General features: G+C 45.5%; 1 protein-coding gene across 3 annotated transcripts in view; it reads right to left on the bottom strand.

Annotated features, from left to right (window-relative positions):
* Window positions 1–15,667, bottom strand: part of LOC144782515 (uncharacterized) — a 116,067-nt gene that overhangs the window by 45,450 nt on the left and 54,950 nt on the right. The window contains exons 3-6 of one of the 3 annotated variants that reach the window (XM_078661918.1): window positions 14,930–15,022; window positions 9,153–9,236; window positions 4,103–4,189; window positions 1,703–1,777 (exon numbers count right to left, since the gene is read on the bottom strand). In XM_078661918.1, coding sequence (XP_078518044.1) covers window positions 1,703–1,777; window positions 4,103–4,189; window positions 9,153–9,236; window positions 14,930–15,022 — 339 coding nt within the window. The remainder of the gene's footprint in view (window positions 1–1,702; window positions 1,778–4,102; window positions 4,190–9,152; window positions 9,237–14,929; window positions 15,023–15,667) is intronic. The other 2 variants (XM_078661919.1, XM_078661920.1) reach the window with 2 other exon arrangements.

Here is a 15,667-nt window from a genome sequence, read left to right as displayed (position 1 = left end):
GCCTTGCTGGTGTTCTTCCAGTTCATGAGTACTATCTTTGCCGCTGACGTGAGGAGGAAGTCAAGAAGATTCCTATCCTCTTGAGTGGAGATGTCTGGTGTTATATGTGCTGTAATGATTGTGGCGAATGTATGTCTAAGGCTGCAGCCCAACGTTCTGTTTGTGAAGTCCAGGACCTGTGTCCAGAACTTTTTGACTTTTGTACAGCTAAAGATGAGGTGTTCTAGGTCTCCTCTCTCCATTCCGCAGTTCCAGCAGATGTCGCTGTCATTTAGACCTATAGAGGCTAGGCGTGCTGGTTTCCAGTGAGCTTGGTGGAGTAGCCACAATTTGGTCTGTGCTAGTACCGGTGATATCATATTCTTAGATGGGGATGCCCACAGTGTCTCTATTTTCTGTTCTGTCAGTTTGGTTTTAGTTTGGGATTCCCAGTAGGCCGACTTTTTGGCGATAAGTTTGGGTTTGGCGAGGGAAGGTGGGGCGTGTTAAATGGAATGCAGAACATTTTGTGTTTTGATGGGAAACATGTGTAAAGCATCACAGGTGGTCGTCAAGCTGTGCAGAGTGCTCAATATCTGGTTTTAGGACTTAGGGCACACCCAGGACCAGGACTAGGAAAAGGGGGTCATAGAGTAAAGAGGGGCACGGACTTGAGTAAAGAAGGTTCTTACATCTCAGTGGAAGAACAGTCTGCTTTACGGGGGAGGGTTCTGGCAGAGTGCCAGTACGCAGTACTGCCAGTATCGACCACAGCATCCATCGTCGCAAACAGCTCAAGCTTCTAGGGTGCAGCTCTCACATTAAGAGGGTTTGGACGCCAACTTGACTTGTCAGCCCTGTTCGACCCGCAAACGGTCTAAGACAACAAACAAACGTCTCTTACTTAAAGCAGTCCACATGTTAAGCTGTAATACGTCTTTGTGGGCATTTGTCTGACCTCAGTAACACGCAGAACTTTCTCCGGTCCTTGGTCCCAGAGTGGCAAGAGAGGGTGTGAATAAAAAAAAAAGCGAGGCCACCAGGATAAAAGATGAAGCACGGTGGGCATCGGCTGGATGAGAACGGCAGACGTGAAAAGTGAATTTGGATTTACTTATCGGATTAAGCGGTGTTTGCTAGCAAAGCTGTCCCACGCTCCCCGACAGCCTACTTTGCGCGCTCTCTGCTGCCCAGGCGGGAGGGAGCTCTTGAGGCAAACAAAAAAGAAAATAGTATCAAAAACTAACATAAATTAAAAGAAAAGGACGAACACATGTAACAGAGGCAGTCTGCCGGGAGGGCCAGAAACAGCAAAAGGTGGGATGAATTAACCATACTAACCAATCAGAAGCAGCCATTTACAAACGGGCAGTAACAGGAGCCAACAGAAAACATAGGAGGTGCTTCAAGCCCATGTTCTAGATACAGCATGTCTCGAAGAGACAGCACATGCGCTGCCTAGGAAAGACCTAAAAATGGGCTCAGCGCTTGGAGGAGGAGGGGGGGTGGGGGCGTCCGGCTCGTTATGTCCTGTTAAAGCACATATTAAGTTAGAGCCCCATAGTTACGAAAACAGAGCATCCTGTCAGGGGCGACTCTCACGCTCCAGTCACTGAGAGTCTCGAACCTCAGGAGCAGAAAAAGCTGAGGTACTTGGAGCTGGGTCTCACCATTATGTACATATTCCGATTCTAAACAGCCACGCCCCATTCACTTCACTCACCTGAGGGTCTGCGGACAGTGTCCCTGCTATCAGTCTCTTCCTCCTCTTTTACACGGAGTGCACTAATGTTATGTCCTGTCATACAAAAACAATCTAATTATATACTTACAATATGTATGCTAATAAACACGACAAGGTGCGTTCGAGATAAAGCTCACATTTGATGGTGTTTATTCTTTGACATTTTGTATCAACTAGTATATTTCCATATTTATTTAACCAATAAAACATACACATTCTTGAATGCCTGACAGGTTTCAAATTTATGACTACCCATCGATGAGAAATCAATACACTTACATGAAAAACACACACATTCTCGTATCAACCTTGGACACATCTACACCTGTTTAAAGCTCATTAGGAAAGCTTCTCTCTTTTTTAACTCCAGTGCCTGTCAGTCCGCCTAGCTGTTGGCATGGCAGTCCTGACTGACGTTTGTATCCATATTTATAAATAAACACAGGCTGGAAAATAGATGGTTTCTGTCCATATTTGCCTATAAAAATATTTAAAAACAGAGCATTGGGAGCCTTAATAAATCAATTTCTAATGTCCAAGAGCATGGTGTTTCTAGATTAAAGTAGAACATGCAGACAGTGGTTACAAATGGCGCAAGATGTTGGCTAAAGTGCTAAGAGCACCGTCAGTTTTACAAATCACATAACACGATCAAAGCATAGACAGAAAACAAATTGTACACGTGTTTACTGCAAGAATCAGCAAGTGTAGCAAATCAGCTTACATTTGATCTGCATCACGGATTAAAGTCAACAGGGTCCAATAAGTATAATGTCCAGTTTTTATTTATGTTTTTATTTACACTTAGCAAAGAGCTGAGCCCACATTTGGAATACACAGATACTCTATGGTAGATTCTGCACCATTGGTTGTGTTTTGTATGAAAAAAAGATTCTCAAACAGGGGGCACCTTCATATGTACACCAGGTTAATCTGCAAATACAAAACATACCACCACTTACCATCAAACCACCTTACCACAAGAAACCCGTAGGACGCACTGCTTTCTTAGTACAAGCCACCAAGTTCTGGAACTCACTACCAGCGTGCATTAAAAGCACCCAGGACCACATACACTTCCGAAGACAGTGGAAAGCGTGACTATTTCCTGGATAACTGCACCATCCACACCCCAGCAAGAGAGCCCAGTAAACAGTCACACCCTTAAGCGCAATCCTCACCTTACGACCTAAGAACTGCAGACAAATTAAACCACAATGGCCCAGTATGGCCCACAATAACACAAAAACCACAATATGCAGCGGTCAGCAACAGATTGTAACTTATAACTATTAGATTCATATAATACATATCCGCAACAAGGGTCGTCCATCACCAACACTGTGCAGCCCAAAACAACACAAGCTTCTCAAATGAACAGGCATGGAATAACTGAAGATATCTGTCTCAGATGACGAGACAATTTGGAGGACTTTAATACAGTTCATTCACTGCAGGTCCCAAATATTAATACATCTCACCGCTTTACATCTCTCAAATTAGGAGAGTTCAGCACCACCACTATTCACACAATCGCAGACTGGACAACTTAATGCAATAACCAGCTACGCAGACAAAATCATAAGAAAGACCATAGAAGACCAGCAGAGATGTTCAAAACCACCAGTGTGCTGAAAACCACGCATCTGTCTCTTACGCTTCTTCATCCAACATACCGCTACGTGCTACGTCCCATAACACGATAACTGCACCTCAGTGGCCATCACCCAAGACATGTAAACACTTCCCACATAGGATCAAAACTAAGACAACATCCTTCCAACCACACACCATACATGTGTAGCGTGCTAGTCAGATAGGCAAGCAATTCAGGGCCCCACATAGGGGGATAAGTGCTACATAAAGCTTCAATAAAATACTAAAAGCAGAAAAGACTATGGTAACTTGTCTATATTTGAAGGAAAGGGCAGAACACGTGTACTGCCCCTTGTGTGTGGAGTGTGGTCTCACCAATATATATATATATTGCACACAAGGCACTCCACAACACCAGGCCAGCGTACCTCAACAGCCGACTCAGACTCTACACCCCCACCCACCAGCTCCGCAGACCGCTCTCGCCACCGTCCCCCGCTTCCGAAGAGTGACCGCCGGTGGCAGATCATTCTCCCACCTCGCCACCAAAACATGGAACACCCTCCCCATCCTCCTGCGGCAGACCAAAGACCATCGGACCTTCAGAAGACTCCTCAAGTCCTGGCTCTTCGAACAGTAGCAGCTTACCCCCCCCGCCCCCAATCGCCTTGAGACCCACACAGGTAGGTAATGCGCTTTACAAATGCTATGATTGATTGATATAAATATATATATATATATATGTGTTTTCCAATTCCAAGTATGTAAGTTCCTTTCACTCACCTGAGGGATTGCAGACACTTTTGCTGCTAATGTCAAAGCAGTTAATTTCTTCCTCATCTTTTATTCGAAATGAAGTAATTTCATTCCCTGTCACACAAAAACAACTCAAGGATATTATTACAAAACATGTGAATACAGGTTGCTTAACACAGGACACACAGTGCGTATCCATTTGCAATTTCCAACTTTATAATGTTCATTGATCAAAGTAGAACTTTCAACATTGGATTCAACATGACATGTGAACACAAATTATAACGAATAAAAAACATTTACTGGTTTGTCAGAGTCCAAAGAACACATTAGTTTAAAGTTTAAACTATGGCTTCAACTGTTTAATTTGCTTCTTCGCTGGATAAAATAATTACTAATACTATACTCAAGGAAGCCAGAGAATAAAATATATTTAATCTACATTTTAACTGTTGTCAGAATTCACCACAGGAATAAACAAAACCAGAATCGTCTGCAAGATATGTTGCCTCATTAACCCCCTAAAGGGCAGCCGGGAAGAATCAGAAACAACCCAAAAGGTAATAGGGAAAACAAGGGAACAAAACAAGCAAAGTGAGTGTGTGGTTAACAGACTTTTGAGGAAGAAGGACACGCGGTCTCGAAGGTACTAAGGACACAACGGACAACAACCAAGCCTTGTATTTTAAAGAACATGGGGTAACAATCAATTTATCATACCATCCAGGAGAAGAAGTCGCCCTTCTTGGTTCAGAAGGAAGGATCAGACTGGAAGAACCTCCAGGGGAAAGAGCTAAGCACAAACATCACCACAGAGAAGAGCAAAAAGGACGCATAAGAAGTAAGAACTGAGAGGAAAACCAAAGCAACAAATAAAACGATAAGTGTGCTCCACAAAGGAAGGCAGGATGTGAGCTAGCGTGACCATCAAGGGAAACCCAACAATAGGCTGCTGCAGTGCGATCCCTCGGCGAGCCTCTGGAAGTCTTTGTCCTCAACGAGCTCCAGAGCTTTCCGTGGGACAACGCAGCATAGTCAGGCCAATGACGACAGCGGCTTGACCTTCGGGGCCGAGATGGTCTCCTCCAGTAGCCTTTCAGCAAAACTATGTAGAAAGTTTCCAAACTTTGATATTGTTCCTTTTGGTTCCATTGGGGAGAGAAGTGTCCAGTAGCACTAGCCAAGGGTTCAGAGATTCTGGATTCCTTCTTAGGGCTAGGACTCAATCTCCCACAATGCACCTGCACAGTAGAAGAAAAGTCAGCTGCAAATGGTCAGCTGGGGTGATCCTCTTTTGGGTGTACAGGTGACTCCTTCCAGCTTCGTTGTACCTGCTGCTGACCAAGGAGTCCATTCCTTTTCCTTTGAGTCAAACACAGTCCTTTCTCTGTGGAGTCTTGAGAGTGCAGCAGGTGCAGTTCTTTTGAGTGCTAGCCCTCTGTGGTGCAGTCCAAGGGTCCAGCAGGGCAGTCTTTATGAGTGCAGCAGGTGCAGTTCTATTGAGTGCAAGCCCTCTGTGGTGCAGTCCAAGGGTCCAGCAGGGCAGTCTTTATGAGTGCAGCAGGTGCAGTTCTTTTGAGTGCGAGCCCTCTGAGGTGCAGTCCAGGGTCCAGCAGGGCAGTCTTGGGAGTGCAGCAGGTGCAGTTCTTTTGAGTGCAGGTCCTCTGTGGTGCAGTCCAGGGTCCAGCAGGGCAGTCCTTGAGTGCAGCAGGTGCAGTTCTTTTGAGTGCAGGTCCTCCGTGGTGCAGTCCAAGGGTCCAGCAGGGCAGTCCTTGAGTGCAGCAGGTGCAGTTCTTTTGAGTGCAGGTCCTCCGTGGTGCAGTCCAGAGTCCAGCAGGGCAGTCTTGGGAGTGCAGCAGGTGCAGTTCTTTTGAGTGCCAGCCCTCTGTGGTGCAGTCCAAGGGTCCAGCAGGGCAGTCCTTGAGTGCAGCAGGTGCAGTTCTTTTGAGTGCAGGTCCTCCGTGGTGCAGTCCAAGGGTCCAGCAGGGCAGTCTTGGGAGTGCAGCAGGTGCAGTTCTTTTTGAGTGCTAGCCCACTGTGGTGCAGTCCAAGGGTCCAGCAGGGCAGTCTTTATGAGTGCAGCAGGTGCAGTTCTTTTGAGTGCCAGCCCTCTGCGGTGCAGTCTAAGGGTCCACAGGGCAGTCCTCCTCCTCTTGTTCAGGCAGTGTCTGAGAAGCTCCTTCAGCTCTCCCATATTCATCTTCTAATCTGGGCTGGCAAGAGGAGGGGTGTAGGGGGGGAGGGGTTGCGACACCACAACCAACTTGGGTTAAATTATCTTCCTCGGCTACGACCACTTTCTGGGAAGTGTGGCATATTTTTGACCTATAATGCACGGTTCGCACACAAATCAAACTGGATAAAATCTTTTGGTGTGTGTGTGTCTGTGTAATTCATCGCAAAGGTGTGGCTATCCCACTCCGAGTCTACTTAGGGGGCGGCCATCTGACTGGGGTTCGAGGAGGTGGGGGCTGGCCTGGGGAATGTGACATTTGTTCTCCTGCCTTTGAAGTCCAGCTTATCTCCCCAGACCCCTTCCTCTTCCAGGCTTCTCCAGGAAGTAAATCTCCTCTCACCATATGGCTCTATTGTTTCAGCACCAGGCCTCTTCACGCCTACTTCAGGAGCAGCTTAGGTCAGGCTGTCCAATCGGACGCGGCTGCTACAGGGCTTCTTTAGGTAACCTCAGGATAGCAAGTTCTATAACTACTTTCTTGTATTAGTTATAATAAATCCAACTGTAGTATTCTGTACTTTGTATTCCATGCAAGAGCTGTGTTTATTTTCACTCTATGTTCCAGGTTCCTTTATAGTGACAATGAAGAATGCAAGGGATGCTTCAGTTGCATCTGGAGTTGGCCTGACTGTGGATGCTGCAAGAATAAAATCTTAAAACCACTGCGTGGACTGGAATACTTTACTACAATGGCGACGAGGATGGGAATCCTATTGATGAGGGTTGTAAGGAACCTAACTTTTAAGTGTGGCAACTTTTATTTGGGGTGTGTTTTGTCTCCTTCACGGCCTGCTCACATTTACAGTTTGCTTCTTCATCAGTATTTGGTCACGTTGGCTACGCATATCCTGCTTAGAATACTCGCTTTCAATGCGCAATCTTCAGTAAGTGGCTCCATTTGTTAAATTGGCAGCTGTTCCCCTATGTGCCAAAATTACTTCATCCTATTTTGGTTAACACTTTGCAAATAGTGTGCTTATGTATGTCATTAGTGGTGTATTGGAGATAACATTTCTTGGGGCACCTGGACAAGTATTTTTATCTAAAGAAGCTATGCAGTTTGACCCACCAACAAAGTTCTAACAAAATAAAAGCCAACCCCCCCCCCCCATTCCATGGACACGATGGAAGGAAGAACATATGTTTGCACTGTCTTGGTTCAGAAGGCCAAGGGGTTTTTAGAGCCTTGCAGCAAGTCATGCCACCTGATGGTCAAGAGGATTTAAATGTTTATCAGGAAGCCATTTTAATGGTGGGGCAAAGATTTAAACTGACTACAAATATTGCTTTAAATAGGTTCAAATTTTACACTAGAGCACAGAAGGAGGGTGAATTTTTTGATGACTTATTAAGGGCTTTGTGCATTCATTGCAATTTTGGTATTATGACAGACAAATGATTAGGGACCAGATTATTGTACATGTGAGGAACAAAAAGACTCAGAAACAAATATGGGTCACATGGATTCAAACTGGCAGAAGCTATTCCAACTGTTAAGAACGCTAGCATGCATGTGGAGGGTGTTGAAGAGAGGTTTGTTGTGAAATGTACGGATGAACATTGCCCTGAATGATTCCATTCTGGGTCTAGTGCAACCCACACAAGCAATTTTGGAGAGGCTAGGAACTTTGATAGACCTGACAAAACCAGTATGTGTTACAGATGTGGCAGTGGCGTGCACATGGACCCGAGGTCCGTGTATTATGAGATCGAGTTGTCTGAAGAATCAAGACATTTAACCGCTTTCATTACTCCTCATGGCTTGTATCAATACACCAGGATCGCATTAGGGTTGGCTTCAGTAGCCTCAGTTTTCCAGAGGGCGACGTTTCACATATTCAGAGATGTCGATCAGTACGTAAACTGTTTCCAGGGTGACACCTTGATATTTTCTAGGAATAAAGAGAAACATATGGAGCGTCTCACAGACGTGTGTAATAGGCTGGCTAAACATGGGCTGACAATTAAGGGACACAATTGTAAAATGTTTAAGAAATCTATAGAGTATCTTGGGCACATATTTTCTGGTGATGGGTGATCTGAAGAAATCCAATTTTGAGGCCATTGTGAATGCCTCCGCTCCCACCAACAAGGAGCAGATATTATCATTTGCTGGTGGTATGTGAGAATACTATAGCGAATTTATTGATAATTTTGCCACCAAAATGGAAGCACTTAAAAAGGATGTGGAGACAAAATGTCCATTATGTGTGGTTGGATCAGCAGCAGGTGGCATTTGAGAGTACCGAACGTGAAACTGTAAAGGATCCCACCTTGAAACCATTTTGCGTGAAGGAGTGTCTAATTAGTGTGGATGTGAGTTTGTATGGCGCTGGAGGGGTGTTACCACAGAGGAGCGTCAAGGAAGAGTGGATTGTCGCATTTGCATCTAGCATTCTTGATGCAGGTATGCAGTCATTGAGAGGGAGTTGCTCGTGGAATGTGGACTTTTGAGCATTACAGGAATTATGTATGGGGCTGCAAACTTGTATTAAGAACAGATCACAAGCTATTGGTGAACATATTGTCTCCGGGGGTGGTTGGAATTCCACAGCACGTATTGCTAGACTGGCGTCAAAACCTCAAGACTACAGTTTTAGGACTGAATATGTGCCAGGGCGGAAAAATGCGACTGCTGATTTCCTTTCACGCCTTCAGTGTCAGCAGAATGACTCCAAAATGCTCGAGTGTGGAATGGTTGCAACCATTAAAGATATAGTGTATGCAGAGCTTGGAAAAATTTCAGAAGAATTTTGGAAAGAATGTGAAGGTGCAGACGACAATGGCAAGCTACCAAGAAATACGTGTTAGAAGGATAGCGAAGAAAGAGGGAAATCACACCTGAATAGTTACCTATGTTCAATGTGGCAGAGGAACTTGAGATGGAAGGGAGCTTATTGTTCAAAGGAAGTCGGTGTGTTCCTCCTAAAAGAATACAAGAAATGATCCTTAAACTGGCTCATAAAGTACATCCCGGCATGTCCGCCATGAAATGCCTGGTGCAGATTATTTTGTTTTATAAATCTTTGCATTCACAAACTCGACATAAAGGTACAGTTGCGCAAAAATCAATAGATGGGATTACAGTGCAGTCAAATACACATACAGATACAGTAGGATAAGTCATTGGAAATCACGGGGAGAGGGCATCATCACATTCAAAATTACAGGATGGAGTACATATATTGCCACGGCATTCATTCCAAGGGTCCCATATCTTGGACCATTTCCGGGGGCAGCCTCAGGCCTTGTAAACCGTCTTTTCCCTCAGCACACACCAATCAAGGTCTTTCTTCCAGTCTGTGATCGTGGGTGCATGTGAGGCCCCCAGAGTCGAGCAATGTTCCTCTTGGCAACCATGTAACCGAGTGTGACCCATTGTGTAGTGTGAGTGGTGAGGTCAGTGGACTCCCAGATGTTAAGGACGCATCTGGGCGCTTCTGGCTTAATTTCAACTTCCAACGTTTCACTCATTGCTTTGTGTATCGTTCGCCAGTATTCCTGGATTGGTTCACAATCTGCAGATTTATTTTTGGTGGCCTGGTAAGGATAGGGTCATTGACCGGACAGTAAGAGAATGTGATGTGTGTGCCACTAGTGAAAGGATGCTGAAAGTGACTACCCCTCCTTTGAAAAGTGGGGAGTGGCCTGAGATGCCGCGGCCACAAATTGCTATTGATATTTCAGGATCGGTTCATTTTTTACCAGTGGATGCTCGGTGTGCTTTGGTAATGGTTGATTATCATTCCAAATTGCCAGAGGTGGAATTTGTCTCTCAAGTCACCACTGGTGCAGCCATAGAATTCTTCAAGGAAATATTTACACAAGAGGGGTGCCCCTCCACGTTAGTCACCGGCAATGGTGTGCAGCTCACAGCGGTGGAAATGGAGGCTTTTGTTAGACATTGAAGTTTTAAACATTTGACGACTTCACTGTACGAACCTCACAAAAACGGTCAGGTTGAGAGGTTCAACAGAGTGTCGAAGGAGAATGTGGTGGAAGCATAAAAGCATGGAGGTGACTGGAAGAGTTCCCATAGAGAAAGGTTGTGGCTGCACCTTATAATTCTGCACACTATCACTGATGTTACCCTTTTTAATTGTCAAAAGGGAGGGATCCGGCATCTAATTTGTGCCCCTGGTGGTTGAAGGAAAAGTGGAGAAGAGAAGGAGAAGGTTGTGGTGTCAAAGAAATTGCTTTGTGAGTGAGGAGAAAGCAAAGCCAAGCCAGAGACTGGAATGATAGCGGGTGGAAGGCTAGAGCACATGAGTTCAAAGCCGGGGATTGGGTGAGGATCTTAAGACCGGGGTTCATCAGTAAAGACGCAGCCAAGTTTGGGAAAGCCATGAAAATACAGGGCCTCATTTATGAAAAGTGACGCATCGCTGCGTGAAAACAGCAATGCGTCACTTTTCACTGCGTCCTCCTTGCGACACCAATGATGCGTCATATTAACAGTATGACGCATCATGGTGCAAGGAGTTACAGATACGTCTTTCTGATGTATTCGTAGGCGCAAAAGTGACGCATTGCTGGAGTGTGTCACAAAAGTGACGCAACTCCAGCAATGTGTCCTTTCACATGGGGCAAGCCCCATGTGAAAGGGCCTGCTTCAGTCTTACGCCTGATGTGAGGCAAACGTAGAAATTGATGCATTTGTGTCCTAGAAGTGGCGCAGTGAAATCTCATAGATTTCACTGCGTCACTTCTACGACCCTTTCTTGCGTCAATACGCCCCCCTTGCATACATTATACCTGGCGCAGGTATAATGTGGCGCAGGGGTTTACAAAGTGACGCATCTACCTAGATGCGTCACTTTGTAAATATGGCGCATTTTTTACGCCACGGGTGCGTCACAAAAAGGTGACACACCAGTGGCGTAAAAGTGACGCACAGCCTCATAAATGAGGCCCACAGACGGTTTTAGCTAATAGTGTAATTACCCAGGATGGTAGAGTTTGGAATGTCAGGAGAGTAGCCAGATGCCCCGATGGCTGCAACCCAAGAGCCGGAGTGGACACTGAAGAGGATTTTCTTGTAAGTTTTGACAACCATGTCCAAAGGTCTGATCAAAATGGTGATTGTGAGAATCGCTCTGGATCACCAGACAAGGGCAAAGGTAAAGTGTCCTCCAGAGTTAAAGGTGCACAACCTTCTGGAAGATTCCTTTACTTGATAATGTGCATAATGTGAAGTACAGCCATTGCTCCACATTTTCTGATGTGCTTTTTTAAACTTTTTTATTAGGTTTCTTCCATTCTGATTTTCTCCTTGTTATGTTTAATGAGGGATGTGCAGTATTCTGTACTTTGTTTTCCATGCATGAACTGTATTTATTGTCACACTATTTTCCAGGTTCCTTTAGAGTGTCAATGAAGAATGCAAAAGATGCTTCAGTTGCATCTGGAGCTGTCCTGACTGTGGATGCTTTGCTGTGATGCAGGAATAAGATCTTAAAACCTCAGCGAGGACTGGAATACTTTTTTTCACCAACCATGGCAAACTGTTGGATTTGTTGTAAGCATTATTTTGATACTCTGAATGATATTGCTAACTAGTTCCAATCAAAAGTTAGACTTTATTATGTTTATTAAAGCCATCCCATGTTAGCTTAAGGTGTTAGCAGCGTTACAATGGGAAAAAACAACTTTGGCTGTTTTTTCCTACCAGGGCATATAAAACATTATTTAATATTGCCCATGCTTTTTATAACAATGGCCCTACCCTTGGGGCACCCAGGGCAGACCTTAAGGGGTGACTTATTAGTTATAAAAAGGTCGTTTTTGACTGAAGTACTTTTAATTCTTGTGGCAGGGGGATGCAGGACGAGCCCTTATATCACGATGCATCCCCTAGTCGTGGCAACAACAACTGGTCTCCTTTATTCATGCAGCAGACGGAGAACTGGAGAAAAACGGCCGACATCCCTTTACCCGAACAGGGAAGCGACGAGGAACACTGCTTCTTTAATTGGGCGGAGTTTGAGCAACGACACTCCCCTATCTATGACGCAGTCACGGAAGTAAATACGGGGAACGACCCTACGCAAGTGTGTTCATCACCCGGAGGAGGAAGTGAAGGCGTGAGGAGTGGAGACGGAGGATTCGAAGAACCGAGCGGAGGCGGAGGAGGAGAAGACGACGTTAGGAGGGAGTCGAGAGGTGGAGACCCGAAAGCGGAGGCGAGTCAACAACCCGAGGAGCCAGGAGGCCACCGACAAGGTGCATCGCCCAGCCACGCTTCAAGGGAAGCGTGGCTCACCCAGGTACGTTCCTGTATCGTAGGCTGGGCGGTTAAAGAGGGTTTTAAACCACCCTGAACCTCACTCGACAATTCCCTGCACTTCCCTATTCCCCGCACCATCAGCACAACGTTTCTCACCCCTGTTTGAGCTAAAACACAATGCACGTGTGTGGAAACTCACTCCTTTCCCCCTTTCCACTGTATAAAGAGAGCACCTGACCGAAGCAAGTCTACCTTTTCTTTTTATTTTTGGTTGATACCGGCGGCAAGGACGGAGTCAATGGAGACTACATCACCCAGAGACACCAGGGAAAGGAGAAGAGCTGGGCCGGAGTATTGGAAGGAGAGGACTTCTCCAACAAAGAGAGACTCCGAACCCCCTTTGCCCTACTATCGCAGTGCGACCCGCCGGCGGCGGTTATTGAAACCAATAAAACCCGCATTATCTGCACATAGAGTACCAGTGAGTTCTTATATCCCGCAACAATTCTATAAATCGTTTTCTTTTTTAAACCAGCCTGCAAGGCAGGCCTGTCTTTAAAATGACCCAGGACACCACAGCAGTGCACACTTAGATGCAATAAGTCCACTGAGGCCTCTAAACCTACATGCGCTACCATATACTTGGAACATACAGGAAGACTGTCTTGGCCAATTAGAATTATACTAATTACCATATACCTTAGGAGGACAGAGCACTGGGCCTGGTTAGCTGAGCCCAGGGCTCTTTGCAAGTCAGTAACCACCAGCATCAGTCGAAAAAATGGGGGTGATCATGACAAAAAGGAAGACTTTCATACACGTTTCAGAACCTGGGTGAATACAGGGAGAAGTATTTAGTTTGTTTTTCTTGTCTGCAGTTTGTTGTCTGCAGCCTGATGGTGTCCAGGCTGCAGGTGTGCAGAAAGCCACCAGAGGTAGTGAGCTTTCCAGTCAAACAAGGGGTGGTGCCGTTTATAACGTACTTGATGCAGCTGGTTTTGAAGATGATGTGGACTGGCAGGGGGAGTGAGTGGACTGGCATCAGGGTGTGGGTGGTCATATTTATTTAGGGTCTGGATGAGACATGCAGCAATGTCCTCAACGGGGAGAAGTATGGAGTCTGGGAAGTCATGGCACTGGGCTTTACTGTCATCCAGATGCACAGGTGCGGGGGCTTAGTGGCTGTTAGTAGAAGGGATTTATAGAAGAAAGATGTCAATAATATTGAAATGAACTCAAAACACCTTCTCAGTGGTGCTTCAAGACTGTCGGTTTCAAACCTCAAGCAAACATGAATTATTAGTCTAACTACGAGTCTGTCTTCACATTCTGAAACAACCAGTCAACCAGCAGTGTAAGGGCCACGTGCGAGAACTTTAATCTATCTGGGCAGAGGAGAGAGCGTTGCATGTAAAAACCTAACAAATGCTGCCTCTAGGAAGCCCCTGGAACGCAATGAGAAGGGAACACACTGCAGCCATTGTGTCCAATTGTGCCACAGATCTGGCTCCGCGGGAATACTGGTTTTCATTCAGTTAGAGGAAGTTAGGGTGCCATGATGTTTAAAAATTACAAAGAGAAGCTACTGAGTGCAGCCCTCTGATTCTGATAGCAAATGGATTATGATTGAGCGTTAATCCATTTGCTGTTATTCTCATGATATGTCAGACACAAATTCTTAGGATCATGTTCCAAAAATGTCACTCACGCACCACATTACAATTAGATTTATCTGTGCTGCCACAAGCTTTTTTTGATTAATTGAAGGACTCAATATTGTTAAATAAATTGATTGCTGAATATACTGGTTTCTGGCTTAGATAACCAACTTGACTGATTCTTGAAAGTAAAAAGGCATATAAACTGGAATGAGATTCTGAGTGGCCATCTTATTTCCAAAGGTTTGGGAACGGTTAGAAGAAATACAAAGATCAGGAATGGAACGCATGAACAAGTTAAATATTGGGTCTCGTGGCAAATATATTCCAAGGGGTAGAAGAGGCATGTACATCCCAGGTACCAGAAGGCCCTTAAATTCAAATAGATTGAGAGTGGCTGCTTGCAGAATTCTACAGGTGTGAAGATCGAAAGCTTATTTGATTTTAAGAACTCTGTTCTGGCAATCTCAGCTGCGGTTTAGAGGTCTTCTGCAACTTTCGGTGGATTACAAATTTAGCACCATCATTTGTATGATTTTCAGCATTGGGCGACACAGACTGATCCTCCAGAATAATTCGACAGTGAGTAGTGTAACTAGGCGAAGAGAAGGGGAAACAGCAGTCAACAGTACTATAAACACCTTTGTGTGAGCATGAGTATTGGTTCTTTAATGATATGCCCATGTTTTAATGTCAGGCCCCCTCTAATAGTTTTGGAACGTTAAAAAACATACCATGTCTTTTCTCAGATTCCTGGCTATCCAAGGGACACTCATCTTGCTTTTCTTTCGCTCTTAAGGAAAACACTGTGGTAGCAATAAGTGGACCTAAAAAGGAAAGAACAAAAATTTACAATTATACTAGTTGTTCTCTGTGATAACAATACATTATTCTGTCTTTAACCATGTGGCAAACATTTGTTGACAGACCTAGGGCTCCATTTTACGTTTGAAGGATGAAGAGCACCGCTGGAGATCGGCGGTACTCCTGTCCCACAAAACTTGCAGATCATTCGTACTAACTGGATTCAGGGGAAGCACTAGCATAAACCGGTGAGCTTCCTTGCCCTCCGCCAGCATAACCTCTGACTGGGTGGTCCGTTCGCCAGAGGGTTGCCAGGCCAGTGACGGTCATCAACCCTAGTCAGGACTTCCAAGCTTTGAGAGAAAGCTTCCTGCCTGTCAGGGGAGAAAACTGGACGCCAAGGGTCAGTAGGCTGACCTGGGCAGCTACAGGGACACAAGCTGCGAGAGGCTTTTTAGGTCTTGCTCTCGAGACCTATTGTCACCGAGATGCCTCTCAAGGGAGACAGACCGGGGCATGCGCGGCGATTCTGGTTTGTGGACACGCACGTCCAGCCGGCGCCGTGCACATCTGTTGCTCCACATGCACTCACGGAAGCACACGCACGCGCGCGCGCGGGCGCACACACACAAGCCGGCAGGCACACACACGCACACCCCTCTTACCGC

Source organism: Lissotriton helveticus, chromosome 9 (assembly GCF_964261635.1).
Source record: "Lissotriton helveticus chromosome 9, aLisHel1.1, whole genome shotgun sequence".
NCBI classification, from domain to species: Eukaryota; Metazoa; Chordata; class Amphibia; order Caudata; family Salamandridae; genus Lissotriton; species Lissotriton helveticus.
This window is presented reverse-complemented; position numbering and strand designations above follow the sequence as displayed.